At 60.4% G+C, this 19383-nt stretch overlaps 1 protein-coding gene across 1 annotated transcript in view; it reads right to left on the minus strand.

Annotated features, from left to right (window-relative positions):
• Positions 1 to 12158, minus strand: part of LOC114489873 (probable bifunctional dTTP/UTP pyrophosphatase/methyltransferase protein) — a 26585-nt gene extending 14427 nt beyond the window's left edge. The window contains exons 1-12 of the mRNA XM_028503715.2: positions 11997 to 12158; positions 10936 to 11067; positions 10049 to 10096; positions 8794 to 8858; positions 8281 to 8342; positions 7929 to 8037; positions 6798 to 7167; positions 4317 to 4479; positions 2916 to 3100; positions 2430 to 2562; positions 1758 to 1901; positions 587 to 709 (exon numbers count right to left, since the gene is read on the minus strand). Of these exons, the coding sequence (XP_028359516.1) occupies positions 587 to 709; positions 1758 to 1901; positions 2430 to 2562; positions 2916 to 3100; positions 4317 to 4479; positions 6798 to 7167; positions 7929 to 8037; positions 8281 to 8342; positions 8794 to 8858; positions 10049 to 10096; positions 10936 to 11067; positions 11997 to 12089 (1627 nt within the window). The 5' untranslated portion in view covers positions 12090 to 12158. The remainder of the gene's footprint in view (positions 1 to 586; positions 710 to 1757; positions 1902 to 2429; positions 2563 to 2915; positions 3101 to 4316; positions 4480 to 6797; positions 7168 to 7928; positions 8038 to 8280; positions 8343 to 8793; positions 8859 to 10048; positions 10097 to 10935; positions 11068 to 11996) is intronic.
• Positions 12159 to 19383: the final 7225 nt, after the last annotated feature.

A 19383-nucleotide genomic window follows, 5' to 3' on the forward strand; every position in this document is an offset into this window, starting at 1 on the left:
GAGCAGGGAGAAGGAAAGGGAGCAGGGACAGGAAACGGGGGCGGTAGGAAATGAGAGTGCCTGGTCCTCTGGGGGTCCCCACCAGAACCCCTGAGGGTATGCCCTCCATAGGACACAGGTGGAAACTTTTCTTATAGGAGGTGCCCCCGTGAGCCCACCGGGGAGGAGGTCAGGGGACCCTGGGCCCCACCTCCTTGGAGTAGCAGCAGCAGCAGCCTGGCCAGGGGCATGGGGGAGGGCAGGAAGGCGGAGTGTGGGTGTGACAGGGAGACAGGATTAGCTGAGGAGGGAGGGACTCACTGGGCAGGGCAGCCCTGGGAGGGGTCCCCTGGGGCAGGAGACCCCAGGCTCCCTCAGGGCCCTGCAGGGGGGGACAGTGACACTCAGGGAAGCCAGGCTCAGGGGCAGCTGTCCCAACATGCAGGCACTTGAGTCCACATCCTGGAGTCAAGAGGGAGCGCTGAAGACAGTGAACTAGGCACCAGAGGGGGCATGGCAACACCGTACTGTGGATAAATGTTACTTTTCTAAAAAATGGACCGGTCTTCATGTGTGTCTGAAAAGGAGGTCGAAGAGGCCGTCTCACCTGGCTTGCAGCTGCGGGAGATGCGGCTCAGCAGCTGGTGCACCTTGTCGTCGGGCCAGTTGTGCAGAATTTTGGACAGGATGTACAGGTCAGCCTCTGGGAGGGTGTCTTGGAAAAAGTCCCCTGGTGGACACATAGAGGGCAATCATCCCACAGGGACTCAAGAACCAGTTCTCCCTGAGACAGAAATGGGGAGGCACCACCTCCGAACTGAACGGGAAAGGAGTCTGCTTGCAGTGGGGTGATAGGGCCCCCCTCAACCCGATCCAAGTCCTAACTCTGGAACCCGGGAGTGGCACCTTATGGAAACTAGGGTGTTTGCAGGTGGGATGTGTGGAGGTGCTGAGAGGAGGCCGTCCTGGGTCAGGGTGGCCTCACATCCAGTGGCAGTGTCCTTGGAAGGGACAGAAGAGGAGACCCAGAAAGGAGGAAAAGCCACGTGGAGGTGGAGGCAGAGACGGGAGTGACGTGAGCACCAGCCCAGGGACACCCGAGCTCCAGGAGCTGGAAGAGGTGCAGAGCACCCTCCCTGCAGCCCGTGGAGGGACCGGGGCTGCAGGACACCTGGAATGAGTTGGCTGATCTCCAGGATGGAGGCAGGAGGAATTCCTTGCTTTTAAGGTGCCCAGGTTGTGTACTTGGCATTTAGCCAAAGAAAACAATAATACACAGGGAAACGTTTTGAAACAATTACATGTTGCTGCCCAATAGGGAAATGTTACATTGTTCCTATGCAATGGGGGGGGCATGTGGGTGTCTCCCGAAACCTAGACTTGTTTTTCTTGTTATTCCTGAAAGGAGACAGTGTAACAGCCTCACCCAGCACTGGCACTGTATCAGGGGTTACAGGGAATCCAGGCAGCACTGAAAGTCCAAGGAGGGAGTGGGTTGTGGACAAGCCGACACCGGCTCATCTTATATAAAGGACCCGAGTGCTGAGGAGTTGCTACTGGGCGGGGGTCCTGCAACCTTCCTCAGGTGGACGAGGGGCCCCTGTGCAGACAGTGCCTGTGAGGTGAGAGGTGAGAGGTGAGCACGGCACACAGATACCCACCAGCACAGACAAACACCTGCAGAGGCACAGACACCACACTCACGCACACACAGGGACAGGCTCCGTGTCAGAGGTCATACAAGTCCTGACAAGATACAAAGGCACAGGAGTGCTTACCTGGCACGAAGCTGACCTGCCCTGCCTCGGGTCCATGGGGCTGAAAACACACGGCATCCTCGATGACCTCTGGCAGGTCAAATACGGTCACCTTCAGGCCCGGGTACTGCCGGGCCAGCTCGTAGGCAAGGGCACCCGTACACCCTGCAGGTGGAAATGCACACTTTACCACCTGCCCCTCCTAGCACTGAGGGATGCCTGGGTGAGTTTCCAAAGTGCAACTGAGGCCAGATCAAGCAATGTTCTGGCACATGCATTGAAGCCACTGCTGTGAAAGAAAGCCAGCCATGATGCAGATGGCTGGTGTCTCCTGGGGGCATTGGGGCCTCCCAAGGTCAGGACTACGCAGGTGAGCAGGTGAGTGGGGTATGGACACAATGTCATGAGAGAATCCTCAGGTCAAAGTTGTGCAGGTCTGGTTAACATCCCTAATCCTTTCTGGTATGTGAAAGCTGATGTGATGGCTGGTGCTTCAGCAGCCACTCTGGGCCACTAGGAGGATGGGTGTGCAGGGAGAATAGGGAAATGCAAGGTGGAAGCTCAGGAGTCCTTGGGGTGTTTTTGAGAGATAACCCCTTTTTGCAGACTTATGAGCATGTCAGTCACATGCAACATCACACAGGAAAAGGCATGCACGAGCTGGTGACACAGAGTCCCCGTGGGGTTACACACCTCCCAGGTCGCAGGCAGAGGTGAATCCAGACAGGTCAAAGGCTGTGGCCACCTGGCGAGCAGCTACCTTGGTGTGGCCGTGCATGGCCCGCATGAACTGCAGCTTCTTTTCTCGATTCTTGTAGAAGGACTCCTGAGGCAGAGCAGGGTATGAGCAGAGAGGCACAGGCTGGGCCTCCTGCACCCGGGCGGCACCCCCAGCTGACCTGTCCCTGGGACTGGGCCTCTCTGTGCCTCTCTCTGTGTCTATCTGTCTGCCTTGTGACTCTGTGTCCCTCTCTGCCTCCCTCTGTGTCTGTCCCTCTCCCTTCTCCACCCCCTCCCCCATGCACCCTCCCACAGGGGACTCCATCAGGACAGGTGGCATCCAGAAGACAAATGCTCGGTGGCTTCTGAGGTTCGTGAAGCCCCAGGCCACACAGGGATCCCGTCCCCTCAGATCCTTTCCCCGACCCAAGCACGGAAGGAACATGTCTGGCAAGTCACCTGATAGTGGTCCTCCCCTGCTGTGCCCATAGCCCTCTGGGCCTGGACGGTGCCCTCCCGGACAGCAAAGTCCAGGTAGGAGAAGAAGGGCCAGCTGACTTCCTCTTGGGTCATGATGAAGCTGTGCAGGGAGTACTCGCCATCTGACAGCAGGTACAGGGTGGCCAGGGGTGTGTTGCTGTAACCTGAAGTGACAGGTGAGGTCCTCCCAGTGAGGCTGGAGCTGGTCCCACCACGAGACCACAGCTGAGGTCCACGGGGAAGGAGCACGAACACCATCCCTGAGAGTGCTGCTCACCACATGCTGGCAGGCAGCTCCCCACGGGGCTGGCCTCACGGGGCTGGGGGGCTGAAGGAGGGGTGAGTTTCCCCCTCAGGGGTTTCCTCCAGGGGCTGGGGGATGGTCAGTGCGCCCGGATGCACTCCTTCCATCCATCTGCTGTCTGTCCATCCATCCGTCCATCCCTCCATCCACTCCTCCACCTCCACCTTCAAGAGTCCATCCATCATTCACTGGCCTATGTGTCCATTCTTCCATGGACCCAACAGTCTCACTAGCTGCCTATCCATGGTCACAGCCACCCATCCATCCACCTGTACATCCGTCCATAAATGGACCCAGCCATCCCCCGTCCACCTTTCCAGCCAACCATGGCTCTACCCATCCAGGCATCCGTCCACCCATCCATCCATCCATCCGTCCAACCATTCATCCAAACATCGATCTATCCAACGACCCACACATCCATGGATCCATCCATCAACCCACCCATCCCTCCATCCACCCACCCATCCACCCGTCTGTCCATCCATCCGTCCATCTCATCTCTGGTCTGCTCTATGTCCGAATGTCCACCCAGTCCTCCGGACTCTCCATCTGCCCATCGCCCCACCCACCCACTATCACCTCCACCTTCAACAACACACCGTCTTCTTCCTTCTGTCCTTCCTTGCCCTCCCCACCGATCCATCTCTCTGCTTCCTCCCCACCCACCCTTCTGCCCACTGTATCCGAGTATCCATCCATGTGTCTCTCATTCCTCCACCCACCGCCTCGTCTGTCTCTGTAGGTCAACCCCTGTCTGTGTCGTGTACACGGAAATGTCCTGCTTCTTCCGTGTCTCTGGAGGTCCCTGAGTGACACAGCCCCTCCGAGACCAGAGACATGAGGAGTCACTATCCTCACACACTCACAGACACACTCACACACACACACACACACACACACGACTTTCCCTTTCTTCCATCCATCCTCTGTCCCACCCTCTGGGGAACAGCCACACTTCTGGGGCAGAGGGACAGCCCGTGAGGTCATCCCTGCTGGGCTCAGAGGCCACGTCCACTCAGGGACCTGCTTCCGCCTTCTGAGGTTCTCCAAGAACCCCCTCCGAGGCCCCTCACCTCCCTCTGTCTTGTCCAGCAGGCCCAGGCCTGCACAGACGTCCAGCAGCTGTCCAGTTCCGCCCTCTGAGGCACCGATTTTCCTGGCAACGTCCAGCGCGCTCAGGGGGCCTTTGTCTCTCAGCAAATCGAACAGCTTCATCTTGCAAGCCGTGAACAGGGCCTGGGCGCGAACAGCAGCTCAGTGAGACCTGGCCGGTGGCTCGTCAAGGGTTCGTCGGCCCCACGAAAGTGCCAAGCGGGGGTCCAAACGGGCCGGACCACGCCAGTCATCGGTGGGACTGTCTCCCCCACAGGAGGGAGGGAGGGTGAGGCGCTGGCTGGTCCCCGCCCTGCACAAGGTGTCGGCACGTCGGTGCGCATCCAGCAGAGACTCCCGGGGGAGAAGCCCCACGTGCAGCTGCTGTGGGCTGGGCCGTGACCACCACGCCGCACTGAACGAAGGCCTGAGTGCGGGAGCCCCCAGGGGAACTCTGCTTGGACACAGAGGTCCGGTCCCGGGTGGACGGCTCCCCTGTGCTGCTCAGGATGCATGCCCTCCTGGGACCTTGAGAACTGTCACTCCAGCTCTCTCTCTGTGTCACGAAACACCCTCTGTGACCGCTGTCGCATTTGCATAAACGCAACACACTGAGCTGTACGGGCAACGGGCGAACAAACGGGGGGGACCAGGCAGGTCAGCTCCACTGCAAGACTCCCTGCGGCGTTCCTGCTTGGTCCGGAGGCCTGGCCAGGGGGCGGCCTTGCTGATGTGAGGGGAGTAATGGGTGAGTGGGCCCCTACACGAATAGGAAGAGAAACACATGACAGACGAACAGAGGGATGGACACTGGCATAGATGGACACACAGGTAAAGACATGACAGATGCATTGATGGATGGATAGATGGATGGATGGAGTGGGGGGTGGATGGATGGATGGGTGGATGGATGGAACGGGGGATGAATGATGGATGGATGTGAATGGATGGAGGGATACATGGATGGATCGAGGGGGTGGATGGATGGAGGGATGGATGAAAGGATGGAAAGTTGCATGGACACATGGATGAATGGATGGAAAGATGGATAGATGCATGGATGGATGGATGGATGGATGGATAGATGCATGGATGGGTGGATGGATGGATGCGGGGGTGAATGATGGATGGATGTGAATGGATGAGTGGATGGGTGGATGGATGGATGGATGGATTGATAGATGCATGGATGGATGGATGGATGGATGGATAGATGCATGGATGGGTGGATGGATGGATGCGGGGGTGAATGATGGATGGATGTGAATGGATGAGTGGATGGGTGGATGGATGGATGGATGGGTGGATGGATGGATAGATCCATGGATGGATGGATGGATGGAGGGGTGGATGGATGGATGGATGGATGGATGGATAGATGAATGGATGGATGGATGGATAGAAGAATGGATGGATGGAGGGATGGACGGACAGATGAATGGATAGATGGATAGATGGCTGGTTGGACAGATGGATGGATGCATGAATGGATGGATAAGTGGATAGATGAATGGATGGGTGGATGGATGGATGGAGAGGTGGATGCATGGATGGATGGGCAGTATGAGAGAAGGAGGAAGGGTGGCAGGGAAGGCCAGGTAGCAGGACGTGGGTGGATGGATGGAGAGGTAGGGCAGACAGATGGGCAGAAGGGACAGTGGATGGAGGACCCCTGGCTGAGGAACAGAAGAGGGAGAGCGCCCCCTGCTGGAAGCACGGCACAGCTGGAAGTCGTGACAGGGACACGAGCCTCAGGGCACGGACGGAATTGCTCTTTCTAGGAAAACGCGAGGGTGTGCGGTCCAACCCAGCACCCCCTTTCCTTCCTGTGACCGCACAGCCCACTAGCGCCACGAGGTCGCAGGAGCGGAAAGGGGGCGGGGCGAGGGAGAGGGCGGGCCGGAGTCCCGCAGCCTGAGCCCGCCCACGCAGCACCCTGGCCGCCCAGGAGCCTTGCAGGAAATGTGGGAGCCCCACCCCACTGCGCTGGTCCCGGAAGGAAGGCAGGCCCCACGTGCGTCTGCAGCCACGGAGGCGGAGGGGCGGCGGACCACCAGCAGGCACGCTGTGAGGGCTGCCCCGGGGCTCCGAGGAGGTCTGCCCACGCCCTTGCACTGCTGCCTGGGCATCGGACGCCTTTAGTGCAGGGCCGGAGAGGCGCAGGGCGTCCTGGGTCAGGGTGGGCGCGTGGCAGTGCCCTTAGAGGAGACACAGGCCCGAGGAGGAGAGGCCCCGTGAGGCGCAGAGGAGAGAGGTGCGGCCAGCAGCCCCTGGAGCTGGGAGAGGCGGGAAGGAGCCTGCCGGAGCCCGAGGAGGCCGCGCGGCCGCAGGACACCACTTGGGCTCCAGAGGTCTGGTCTCCAGGACGGAGACAGGACGGAGACAGGACGGATTCCCGCCGCTGGTTTTCGCCCCAACCGTGCCCCTCAGTCCCGGCCGCCCCGGGCCCCCGCGCGGGTCACCTTGGACACTTTGTAGCCGTCTATGAGTTCCAGGACCGCGGTGGGCGGCACGCTCTCCACCGAGGGTTTACGGTCTGCGTCCTTCGCGTGCTCCCTGCCTGGGGCCCGGGGACGGCGGCGGTCCCCCCGAGCCCCTCCCTGGCCGGGCCCCGCGCCCTCCGAGTCGCCGAGACCGTCGAAGGTGTCCTCGGCGGGGATGGAATCTTGCTTCTCCCGGGGCCGGTCCTCAGGGCGCGGCGGGTGGTACAGCTCCGCCAGCTTCTTGCAGAAGCGGTTCAGGGGGAAGCCCACGACGTTGTGGAAGTCCCCGTGGATGGCCTCCACCAGCATGCCACCCAGGGCCTGGATCCCGTAGCCCCCGGCTTTGTCCCTGAGTGGGGTGGGCGGGGCCAGAGGGGAGGGGGCGGAGGGAAGGGGAGAGGTCAGAATGCGCATCCAAGGGGGTGGGGTCCCAGCACCCCGACAACACCCACCCCGAACCCAGCGCGCCCGCCCCAACGCCCCTGCCACTGGGAAGGGGGCTCCTGCTGGAAGTCGGGGCCCAGCCCAGGGTCCTCCGGCACCCCACGCCCTGTCCGCCCGCACGGACTCGGTGGAGCTGGTGTCCCCACGGTGACGCCGCCGCCCCAACCGCCCTGGGGTATAGCCACGTCTGGGGGTGCAGGAAAGACCCCGGTGTGGCTGTGCTCTGCTGCTGCTGGGCTCCTGACCCTCGCAGGACACTCGGGCCCTGCCTTAGGGGGTCCCCAGCCCAGGTCTCCCAGGTGCCCGGGTCAGCCCCTTTCTGGGGGCACAGGGGTGCTGGGTCCCCTTGCTCCACCCTGACAGAGAACCCGGGACTGGGGTGCCCTGGCCCTCCCACTCCTGTCCGCAGACTTGCGTCCATGACAGGGCTGGACCCCTGTGTTTGGGGCCCGAGGACCGCTCCCGGCCTGAGCCGCAGGCCGCGGTGTCCCCGGGACGATGGCCCTCTGGCCCGTGTCCCCAGCGGAAGGAAGCAGGTCTGTCTGGAGTGTCTGTGCAGCACCTGAGCCACAGGGTGGACGTGCCGACGGCGGCCCTGTCACCCGCCCCCCCCCACCCCCCCCCCGCCTCGGCGCCCCAGGGCGGGCGGGCCGGGGCGACACTCACAAGGGCTCCCCGCTGTGGATGTACTCCCACAGCAGCTCCTCCGACAGCTGCGAGAACCGCACCCGCGTCTCCTCGTAGAACTCCGAGACGTCCAGGTCCAGCCCGCCGCCTGCACGGACAGAGTCGGCCCGGGGACACGTCACCTCCACGTCCCCGACGGGGCCCCGCTGCGGCCACCCACACGGCACTCCAGGGGTGCTCGTGGCAGCCCCAGAATCCCACGACACCCCGATTCCCAGGGCAGAAGGTAGGGATGCTGTGGGAGGGCACTTGAGCTGCCCCTGGGACCCGGTCCCCCAGAGCCCCTGGGACCCTCTGTGACCTTGGGACGAAGGCGGAGCTGCCCCGATACCTTGGCTGGAGCACTGGACGATGGCCACGCCCGTGAACACGCTGTGCTCTTTCCCACTCAGCCTGCAACAGAAGCCGCGCCCGTGGGCGAGGGAGACGCGCGTGACCCAGGCCCCCAGTAGCGGGGTGACCCTGCACCCGGGGACTGGCCCTCACTTCCCGTGCGCTTGCTGCCCTGCTCCCCCACTGTCCCGGCCCGCAGGTTTCCAGCTCAGACCCGCTGGGCCGTGGGAAAGCCGAAACAGGGAGGAGGTCCGAGGGAGGTCCCCTGCCCAGCGGCATGCCTAGGGATCGGAGTGAAGGTCTCGGTCATGGCGATTTCTGCTCCAGTGGTGTGTGCGTGGAAGTAATGCAGCTTAAGTGCCAGGAGGCTGGGTCTGTCCTCTGCTCTGACCCAGGAGGCTGACCGGCGAGGTCAGGCAGTCACCCACGAGGACTGAGGCCCCTCCCCACGGGCCGGGTACACCCTTGCTGACGTGCGCTGGTGCCCGGGAGGCCGGCCGCCGGCCCCCACCTGGACAGCATGCTGTAGGCGTCTGTCTTGTCCACGGGCTTCTCCAGGATCAGCCCCTCCAGCGCCTGCAGGGGAGACAGAGGGCCATGTCCACCCCCCGAGCCAGGCCTGCGAGGGCCGCCCTGTCGGGAACTGACCAACAGCTGACCCTTGACACAGTCGGGTCGGGTGAGATGCGTCTGCACAGCAGAGGCGACTGTGGCCGGGTCTCCTGTCTGTCTCCTCCTGCGTGCCTGTCCCTGCCAGCAACAGGCGGTGGGGTTTTTAGAAGCCTGTGTGTTCCAACAAAACATCTGCACGATGCCCCTGATTCTGTGCAAAATGGCTTGCTGACCACAGAATAGAGACCCCTAGCAACCCTAATGCTGCCTGCTTCCCCCACCTGGGAAGTTGAGGACAGAATTCAACTATGGGCAGAGCAGCTGCCAGAACGCTGAAGGAAGCTGTTGCTAGGAACGTTTCTTAAGGAGTCACCACTCAAAAGCTTAAGATTTATTACAGCCACTACCCCTCCCATACCCTGGACAGGAGTGCAAAGAAGCAAGGAGTTTTAGGTGGAAATAATAATCTCAATACATGGAAACAAATACAAAACAGGCCCACCCCCGCAAGATGTATAAATCAAAAGAGCTAGGCAAAAAACCAGTTACCTAACTGAGACAAATCTAACCTCAACGGACAATAGCTAATTTCTATATAACCTATACATCACCCCTTGCACCCTTTTAATTTAGACCAATCTCAGAATCTTAATAGACACCTGGTGCCTAACTGGCACCTGAAAGTTTGTGCCCGGATAGCTTCGTTGGCTATCTGATTGATGACCCTCTTGGTCAAATAACCTTTGTTTAATATGGTTGATCTGTGAGACCTCCTGTACGTTTTGGTTATTTCTTTGTTTAACACGATGGATCTGTAAAATCTTCTGTGTTTTTAGAAACTATTTCTGTGGCAACCGTTTCTGTTTTAATAATCACACTATGCATTGCATGTTGTATCACCTTCCCTATAAAAATTAAGATTGATTGTTCTCGGGGAGTCAGTCGGGCCCCAAAAGCCTGGCTGTGCTCCGGCACCCCACCGGGTGTCTCGCTTCATTCGCTTCGCCTGAGCCGTGCATCCTTCGGGGACCCTGAGACCCCGCCAAGGGTGGACCCTGGCACCGCCCGGTCCGAGTATGACACTCCTTCTTCAAATTCGAGGTGAGAGGCACCTGGGACATGCACACCCGCTGCAGGTCCAGGGTGGGACTCACCACGATAGTGTCCGCTCCGATGACGATGTCGGGGGCCCGCAGGTCTTTCTGCAAGAATCCGAACTCGGCTTCAGAAACGACACATTTCTGTGGTTCGGTGCATGCAGACGGCCTCACTGCCGGTGCCTGGGCTAACTTGGGAGAGCAAGGCCTGTGTGTCCCCTCGTGCTGAGCGGGGGCAGACATGTGACCCCCATACACTCCCCCACAATGTGTACCCCACCGGGTCCTTGGGGTGCACTTGCATACTTCACCTCCACCTGCCGAATATCAGTCTCTCGAGTTCTCACTCATTTATGCCACTACTCACAGGATTACCTTCAATGCAGGTAGCATCCCAACTGCCATAGGATATTGTTATAACCTGTAGTGATAAGCTGCATTAATGCTACACAGTGGAAGGCACCATTGTGTTCATTATAGGAAGGTATTGTACGGTAACGTGGGTGGGACATGCATTACAATGAATGATACCTGATGTAAGAATTACAATGCTCTATAACATAGCAACAAAGTAATTCGCAATCTATATTACAGAAATGATACTATTAGCTACCATAGCAAGTAACCATTATTAGGTAACAATGTAACAGGTAAGCTACATTGATTCTTTACTGCAAATGACACCTTCACACTAATTACCATAGTCTGTGATATAGTAACAATGCAACAGACCTGCTATGTCAATTCTTTGTGACGAGCTGTGCTACACAAATGCTACAATGAGAGGAAGAGTATGTTACACTGCAACCCTCAGCCATAAATAAGCTGCATGACTGCACACTGTGACAGCTTTTATGCAACATGTCTCCCTAAAACCTGACCCCCACCTCCCACCACCTCACCCTGTGGCCCAGATCCCCAGGTGGCAGAAGCAGAGTCCTTGCCTGGTGCATCCTCCTGGCCACCTCCAGGGCCTTCTGCTTGGCTGTTTCCATGGCATATGCATAAGGGGTGGGGAAGGAGGCTTTACTGAGATTCTCTTTAAACTTGGAAGGAACCACCGTGAACCTGAGCCCCTGCAATGGGAGAAGAGGGGCCGTGAGGGGGTGAGGGTCGCAGGAATCCCCAACAGACCGGGTTGGGTTACAGCCAGTGTGGCCTCTCAGCTCCTGTGGCCGACACTGACCTTTCCCCAATAGCCACTTCTGGGCGAGCCGGATCTCGGGGCCTAGATGGAAGCGTGGTGTGCACCCCTGTCACTCAAACGCCTGGGGACAGTATTGACAAAGGTGCTGGGTACACGGATCGAACCCCTGGGAGTGGAACAGCTCCCAGGACATTCCCAAGGCCAGTGTTCCACCCCCACTCCCAGGGCCCAGCGACTGGAAATATACTGCAGGCAAATATGCAAAGGACAGAAATGCTGACCAGGCAGGACAGTCCCTGGGGGAGGGTGGTCATCGGACAGCTGACACCCAGGGTCCGCACTGTGCACCCTGACCACAGAGGGTCAGCGGCCCCTCTCCTTGGCAGCCCTACAGAGCACCTACGTGGCTCTGGCCTTCCCCTCGGCCCCCCCCCCCCTCGGGCAGCCCCAGGACAGAGGCAGCTGTGCACCCTGACCTGGCCTGCCCTGCCGCCTCAGCCGGCCACACAGGTCGCCAGACCACGAAGCCTGGCCTGAAGACCCTGACCGCAGATCGCATAGGTGCTCGGGTCCCCCGGCCCACAGACCTGGACCCCGGTCACTAGGAGCTGCCCGCATCCCGCAGCCCCAAGCCCCACCGCCCGGGGTCTCCAAATCTCGGCCTGAAGACTCTGGACTTCACACCTGGTCTGCAGGCGCCCCCTGCCCGCGGAGCCCGCAATCACCGGGCCCGGGTCGCCTGGCGCCCCCTGCTGTCCGCAGGCCAGGGCCCCGAGGCCCCAGGCTCGCCGGCTCCCCGATCAGTAACTTCGCCGCTCGCTCCCTGAAACCCCACCCCGGTCCGTCCCAGACACTCACCGCGTGGCTTAGGATCTCCTGGCGCCGCGGGGAGGCGCTGGCCAACACCACGCGCTTGTCCAGCAACTTCCGCATCACCGGGTACAGGACCATGGCCGCGAGGCAGGGCCGCTGCGCGCAGGGAGCAGCCACCAGGTCCTCGGGCCCGGAGAGAGCGCACAGCCGCCGCAGCCCCGCCCGCAGTGACGCTCCGCCGGACTGAGCTCCGCTTCCCGGCCGGAGCGGCCGCGCCTCCGAGCCGGCTCCGCCCCTAACGGACGTTTGGAAGGCCCCGCCCACACTGCCCCGCTGCCACGCCCCCGATCCCAGCGCTGGGACCTCCCCGGCCAAGGGCCGATCAAGGCCCCGCCCCTCGGAAGCTCCGCCCAAGACAGGCCACAAGCGGAGCCCCGCCCCCGACGCTCGCCCCGCCCCCTCCGGGCGGAGGTTCTCGCCGTGCGGGGGTCCTCTGTCATCCTTCAATGGGGGCGCCGAGATCGCACTCGGCGCAGGCGCAGCGGGGGCGCGGAGATGGGGATCCCCGTGCGCGCCGTGGGGCGCGCGCAGACCGGAGGGAGCCTATCTCCAGGCCGCCAAAGGGTGGCTGACGGACCGATGCACGGACACAACGTCTCCGGCCACGGCGGGTTTCTGGAAGTCCGCACCGTGACGTCAGCGTCGGGGGAGGGTCCGGGCGGGTGGTGAGCGGGGCCGGAGCAGCCTGGGTCCGACCACTGGGTGGCAGCACCTGCCCTCCGAGCTGTGATCGCGGAGCGCGTGTGGGGAGTCGCCCCTGGCACTGCCGGTTGGGAGCCACGTGGGGGAAGACAGACAGACAGACGGGTGTGTGAGTGAAAGGGAGAGGGCTATAGAGGCATTCACGCTGTGTACATAGGTGATAAGTGCATGGATAAAAAGTGATGGGGACACGGAGAGGAGGATGGACCGCGGTAGGTATTCATGATGCATAGGTAGACTAGTAATACACAGAGGACACAGGTGCAGGATGCAAACACAGACAGACCGTGTTGTTCTAAGGCAGGTTCTCCACCTCCAGGACGCCACACGGACCCCCTCCTGGGGGACCCCTCGGAGGGGTGGCCGTCCACCCGCCCGGTGCTCAAAATCGGGCTCCGATTCCCCTTGGGCCGCACTGGGCTCAGCCCACGTGCTGGGGCAGTCCACTCCCCATTGGCTGAGGTTCGTGTCTCCCTCAAATGTCAGAAATAATCCTAATAAATTATTATCAAATATGTCGTGAACACTCAGTGTCTTCAATCATTAATATTTAATTATCAGCCCTGGCTGGGGTAGCTCAGTGGCTTGAGCGCGGGTTGCGAACCAAAGCATCGCTGGTTCGATTCCCAGTCAGGGCACACACCTGGGTTGTAGGCCACGGCCCCCAGCAACCACACATTGATGTTTCTCTCTCTCCTTCTCCCTCCCTTCCCTCTCTAAAAATAAATAAATAAAATCTTTAAAAAGTCTACTTTAAAAAATATTTAATTATCATTCACTACTCAGTTCATATTACTTGTTAATGTTTCTTTTTTGCTTTAGATTTTTGTTTATTTTTAGAAAGAGGGGAAGGGAGGAAGAAAGAGAGAGAGAGAAACATCAATGTGTATTTCCCTTTTGTGAGCCCCCTACTGGGGACCTGGCCCACAACCCAGGCATGTGCCCTGACTGGGAATTGAACCTGCGACCCTTTGGTTTGTAGGCTTGTGTTCAATCCACCGAGCCACACCAGCCAGGGCAGTACGTCATAATAACTCTCATTGTGTCAGTCATGCGAGGGTACGTACAGCCCCATTACAGACTGTGTGAATCATCTCTGGGTGTCGCCCAGGACTCTCTGCAAAGGTCCGGATTGAGCCGTAAGTCCCTGTTCCTCAAGCTGCCAGAGGGAGGGTGCCCAGGGGCCCCTCTTTGTCAACTGACCTGTGCACAGGACACCCCTCTCCTTGCTCCATGGGCACCGATGGCCTCTGCTCATTTTCCTCGGGACCAGGACAGTGCAGGAGACGTCTCCAAGGCAAACTCGACAACCGTTTTGGAAGGACCCACCTGCTCTGAGGATCCAGCCCCTTGTCACTTCTGCAGAAACTGGGAAGGCAATCAGCGGGGCCCCTTCCCTCCAAGTCGCTATCATAGGGGACCCCAAAGTTGCCTATTTCTACCCAGGAGATAATCATCTCATCACAAAAATAGGTGTTTTATCGAGGGACAATTTAGATGTATGGGCAGATTGTCGAGTGAACTAGTGAGTCACATATTGTTGAACTCACATTCTTCCCGTCACGCCCACACCTGTATTCCTGTGGCCCGTTGGTCCGAACTGGCAACCTGTGTCTGTCTGCACACTGTGTCCAAGGACCTCCAGCTTCCCAGAGTGCATTGGGGGTCCAGTTCGAGGCCTTGCCATTGTACTACTAGCCTGACCCGGATCCCTGGGATCTCGGGATTGCTGAGGGGGACCGCCCCCCACTGGGGTGGTTCAGGGGGACCTTCGGGTCACTCCAGCGGCCCCACAGGGTGGGTGAGAGAGAAACGGGGGTGGGCAGGGGCGCCTGAGGTGAGGGAGCAGATGCAGGGGCCACACATCCAGCCTGGGCTCCCCGAGGCCTGGTGTCGGGTCAGGTTCCACTTCCGGCTCTGACACTCAGTAACTTTGGGACCCCAGTAAGGGGGGGGGGGTCTTCCTACCTTCCCATGCCTCCCATTGCTCCTCTGAAAAGTGGCCCCGGTGCCTACCTCGTTTTAGCGGATAAAAGTGGCCGTCCATGTGAAAAGCTGCATGCACCCCATTCACCAGGTCCTACCACTGTTCCCCACTCGGGGGAGGGGATTTATTCGTGAGTCCCTTATACCCGTCACCTTCGGTAAGAAAGTCCCTCCTGAATCTTCACTCCCGTTTATTTCCACAACAGATGTGCTCTAATACATCAGAGGCTTTTTTTTTTTTTTTTCATCAGACACTCACAGAGGTGTCCAAGGACAGATTAGAAAAGACAACGTGAAAAAGTCGGGGTCCAGGCTTGCCGTGGGGTTTGCACGTCTGCCGGCGGCACCAGGCCCGAGGTGCTGCTCAGGCAGAACCGTGGGGGCATTTCCGGAGGAGGCGCGTCCCGTCCCGGACTGCCTGGCTCCGTGCAGTCCGCAGGGTGAGTCAGAACGTGGGATGGGAGACAGGTTCAGGGCCCCAGCGGGAGAGCAGGGAGAGGTTTTCGTGCCACGGCCGATCGCTGGCAATATTCCAACAGGATCTTTTTTTTTTTTTTTTTTTAAGAAGGGAAGGGAGAGGGAAAGAGAGAGAGAGAGAGAGGGAGAGAAACATCCATGTGAGGTTGCTGGGGGCCGTGGCCTGCAACCCAGGCATGTGCCCTGACTGGGAATCAAACCTGCGACACTTTGGTTCGCAGCTCGCGCTCCATCCACTGAGCTATGCCAGCCAGGGCCCGACAGGATCCTTTGGGGTGGCTGGGGTCAAGTGGTGGCCAGCTGTGCAGCGATGTTGATGCCGTCTGCAGCTTCTTGTATGAAAACCACTGCAGGGTGGATGGCAATGCGGTTCCCCTGGTGGAAATGTGGTTCCCCGACCCCGATAATGACAGCTGGATGCCACAGCGCCGTGGTGTGTAAGCCGGTCACAAAAGCGCAAACCCTGTAGGGAGGTCCCTGGAGACATGGGGTTCACAGAGACAGAGTGTAGAGGGCGGGAACCGGGGCGGGGGAGGGCTGGGGCGGGCGGTGGGCACTCAGTGTGTGATGCGGGCAGAGCTTCCGTGTGGGGTGAGGAGGAAGTTCCGGAGAGGATGGGGGGTCCGGCGGCACCACGCCACAGAGGTACCTCGTGCCGCGGAGCTGTGGCCCGCCCCGTGCGTAAGATGGCACATGGGCTGTTGTGTGTGTCTGACCACAATCCAAAAAAAAAAAAACCAAAAAACCCCACACAAAAAAACGCAGAAGGAAATAAAAGCAGCCAAAGCAAAAACATAAAACCAGGAGTCTGGAGAAGGTTCTGCTTCTTCCAGACCCAGCAGCTCTGAATGGACAGGGTCCCGGCCGTCCCCAAGCCGGTCACTCTGTGTCCAGCAAAGTCTGCCCGAGACCGTTTCCAACACACCGCGGGTATTTTTCCTTTTTTTTTTTTTTTTTGCTTTTTGGACAGCACCGCATGACGAAACACCGTATCCCCTTCTCCCACAGGCAACTCTTCTCCGTGACTGAGCATTTCTGTTCTTTTTCTTCCAAGTCCCCGAAACACGTGCATATGCAAAAACACGTGGCTATGCGTGCGTGTCGGGCATGCACATAAAACATGCATGCGTACGTGCATGCCTGTAGGCATGAACAGTGTGTGCATGTGTGTGTACGTGCTTTGCACTGGCTCTCAATGTTTTAAAATATGCTCACCTGAGGACACACTTCCTGGTGTTAGAGATCGGGGAAGAGAGGAGAGAGAGAGAGAGAAGCATGAATGGGACAGAGGCCCATCGACTGGTTGCCTCTGTAGGCGCCCTGACCGGGGATCGAACCTGCAGCCCACGCATGTGCCCTGACCGGGAATCGACCCCACGGCCTCCCAGTGTGCGGGCCCACGCTCCAACCCAAGGAGTCTCCCGGCCAGCGCTGCTGCCTGTTTTAACACAGACATCGATCCTCCCAGCATCCCACCCTGGAGCACTTGCAAACACTCAGAACTTCTAAGGGATGAGGTCGTTTGTTGTTTGTTTGTTTGTTTGTTTGTTTGTTTTTAAACAAAGCCAGAGCCACAGCCGCCCAGCCATCCGTCCCTCATGTCACCGCCTGCTCCGTCCGTGTGTCCGCCCCGATTGCCGCTGTCCACTGATTGTGACATGGATGGAGGGTCTTGTCACTGAAGGCCCCAGGGGGCTGGCCAGGGGTGGGGGAGTGGAGGGTTCCCGTGTGAGGTAGGGGGCTCAGGCTTCCCAGACAGAGATGCCTTCACCCCGTGCCCCAGGAACCATGCAGAACGTCATCGGGCTGTTCCTTCTCCGAGGGCTGGTTCTGCCCCCAGGAGGCAAACGCACCCGCCACGGCTTCCGTTTCACGTGGGCGTACGGCCGCCCTCTCGGTTTCCCGGAGGCTGAGCAGGTGGGCGGTCGGAGTGCATCTGTGGAGAAGCACACACGCACCGTGTTGTGGGCACGTGCACCGTGGACCGAGGCCGCCTGAAATCTCAGGTCGGAGGACAGACCCCGGCGGGCGGCGTGCCTGCCACCAGAAGCCGCAGCACCTCCACGGAACTCCTGAGACGCCCCGTGTGTGGCCAGGGGCCTCAGTGCCGTTGGGAGGCCGTGCTTAGCGCCAATGGGGGCGGCGTCGGCCACTGGCACTGGCCACGGGGCTGCAGGACAAAGTGACAACAGCTGTCGTGCGGAGGAAGGGCTACGCTGGGCCTGCTTGCACTGCTCCGTGTGAGCCACGGGTGACACCCACGCCCATGCCGTGGACGTTCTGACCTGACCTGCACAGGTGTGCTCCGAACTCAGCCTGGGGACCAGGGTTTGTGGCCCGGCAACTTGCCGGGTTGGCCAGGGTTTCGGGTCCGGGAGAGTCCCCCTCAGTGGAGGACGGGGGTCCCAGCCTTCTCCGGGTCGCCTCTGTCCGTCAGCTGAATGGAGCCCTATCCCAGGTGCGTCTCGGGCTGTCCCACAGAGGCTGCCAGGGTGGCTGTCGTCACCCTGCAGGGCCGATGGGCTGGGGTGGCACTGTCATGAGGGGATGTCCCAGATGCAGCAGATGCTGTCTGTGGTGGCCCTGTGCACCCAGGGCTTGGGGACCACAGGGCGGAGGGGACCCCGAGACCGGCTCCCAGGTCCCCCAGGCAAGCCGTCCACCTGCACGAGCCTCCGTGGAAAGGACACAGGTGGGCAGAGGGCCAAGGCAGCACTGTGGTTGGGTGCTAGCCGCAGACACCGGTGGGGGTGTGGCGCCCTTGCAGGGTGGGTATCAGGGTCCAAAGTTCACACCCAGCAGGTGGCAGGTGGACCCAGAATCTGACAGGCCCCCTCGCTCCTCCGAGCCGCCGTCTATGCGAAGACCCTGCCCCCAACGGGCCCTGTGCAGCCCTCACCTGACTCCACAGTGGCCGCCCTGCCCCTCCGAGGGGCTGGGTCCCAGGAGGCAGGGCCCCCAGGGGGCCAGCACAGGGCTTGGTGGGCTCTCATCACCCCTCCATAGGTTAACGCTTTCTCTGTGCTGGAGTCCCGGCCACAGAATCCTGGCGTGGCTTCAATGCCTGTCCTTATGCTGGGGTGGCCGGAACAAATGACCACGGACTTGGGGCACGAAGCACCAAGAATTCACTCTCCTCCCCATCCTGCAGACCAGGTGTCTGAGGATCACCCAGGGGTCCCAGGGCCATGCTCCCTCCACAGGCTGCAGGGAGGGTCCTTCCCGCCTCTTCCAGCTTCGGGGGCTCCAGGCGTCCCTGGGCTGGTGGCCACGTCCCTCCCGTCTCTGCCTCCGTCTCCACGTGGCTTCTCCTCCGGGTCTGCGTCTCCTCCTCTGTCTCTTCTCAGGACACCGTCATTGGACGCAGGGTCATCCTCACCCAGTAAGTAGGTCCCATTCTGAGGTCCCGGCAGGACACGGATTTGGGGGGGGGGCACAGTCTTCACCCCTGTACAGTCGTGTCTGTTTTCTTCCAAAGCAGCGGGGGGCACAGGAATTGAGGCTCAGAACCTCCGTCAGCCACTTGGCCCCCCAGGCTCGCCACCCGATGGCCCCTCCCAGCCCTCGCCTTGCGGGCTCAGGGCTGTTGCGCTCTCTGGTACACGCATCTCCCGCGATGTGACAAGCACCAGCATTCCGCTGGCTCAGGCAAATCCCCGGCTCCGAGGGGACCTGCGGTCTTGGCTCCCTGGGTGCCTCAGAGCTGGTGGTCCCCCGTCTTCCCTAAGCAGCTCAGGCCTCCGGGCCAGTTCCGGCAGATCCCGGTGCAGGACGTCGCACGCTGCACTGGCCCCGCCAGGCACCGAGGGGCTCGGCCGTCGCCGCGCCACTGGGCTCGTGTGGTCAGGCGCTTTATCCTCGCCAAACGCCGTGGGTCAGCGTGGCTGCACGGTGTGGACAAAGCACCCCAGACCTGGGGGTCTCTCCGTGGCTCAGGGCTCTCAGCAGGGCGGAGGGAACCCTCAAGGGAGGGTCCACCCAAAGTGTTCCGGGGTGCACGCCACAGCCTCCGATGGCCACTTCAGCTCCTTGCTTACGTCCCCCAGGAGGTCCTCCGCCGTGGGGGTCTGACTCACACCAGCTGGTCGCCTGTCCTTCCTGGTGAGGCCTGTAGGGGGCGTCGGAGCCCACAGCCGCTCCGAAGGACCCGCGGTCCGCTGCTGCGCGGGGCGGTGAGCTTGCGCGGCGTACGGGACGCCTCTCCATG

This window comes from Phyllostomus discolor, chromosome Y (assembly GCF_004126475.2).
Source record: "Phyllostomus discolor isolate MPI-MPIP mPhyDis1 chromosome Y, mPhyDis1.pri.v3, whole genome shotgun sequence".
In the NCBI taxonomy this organism is placed as follows: domain Eukaryota; kingdom Metazoa; phylum Chordata; class Mammalia; order Chiroptera; family Phyllostomidae; genus Phyllostomus; species Phyllostomus discolor.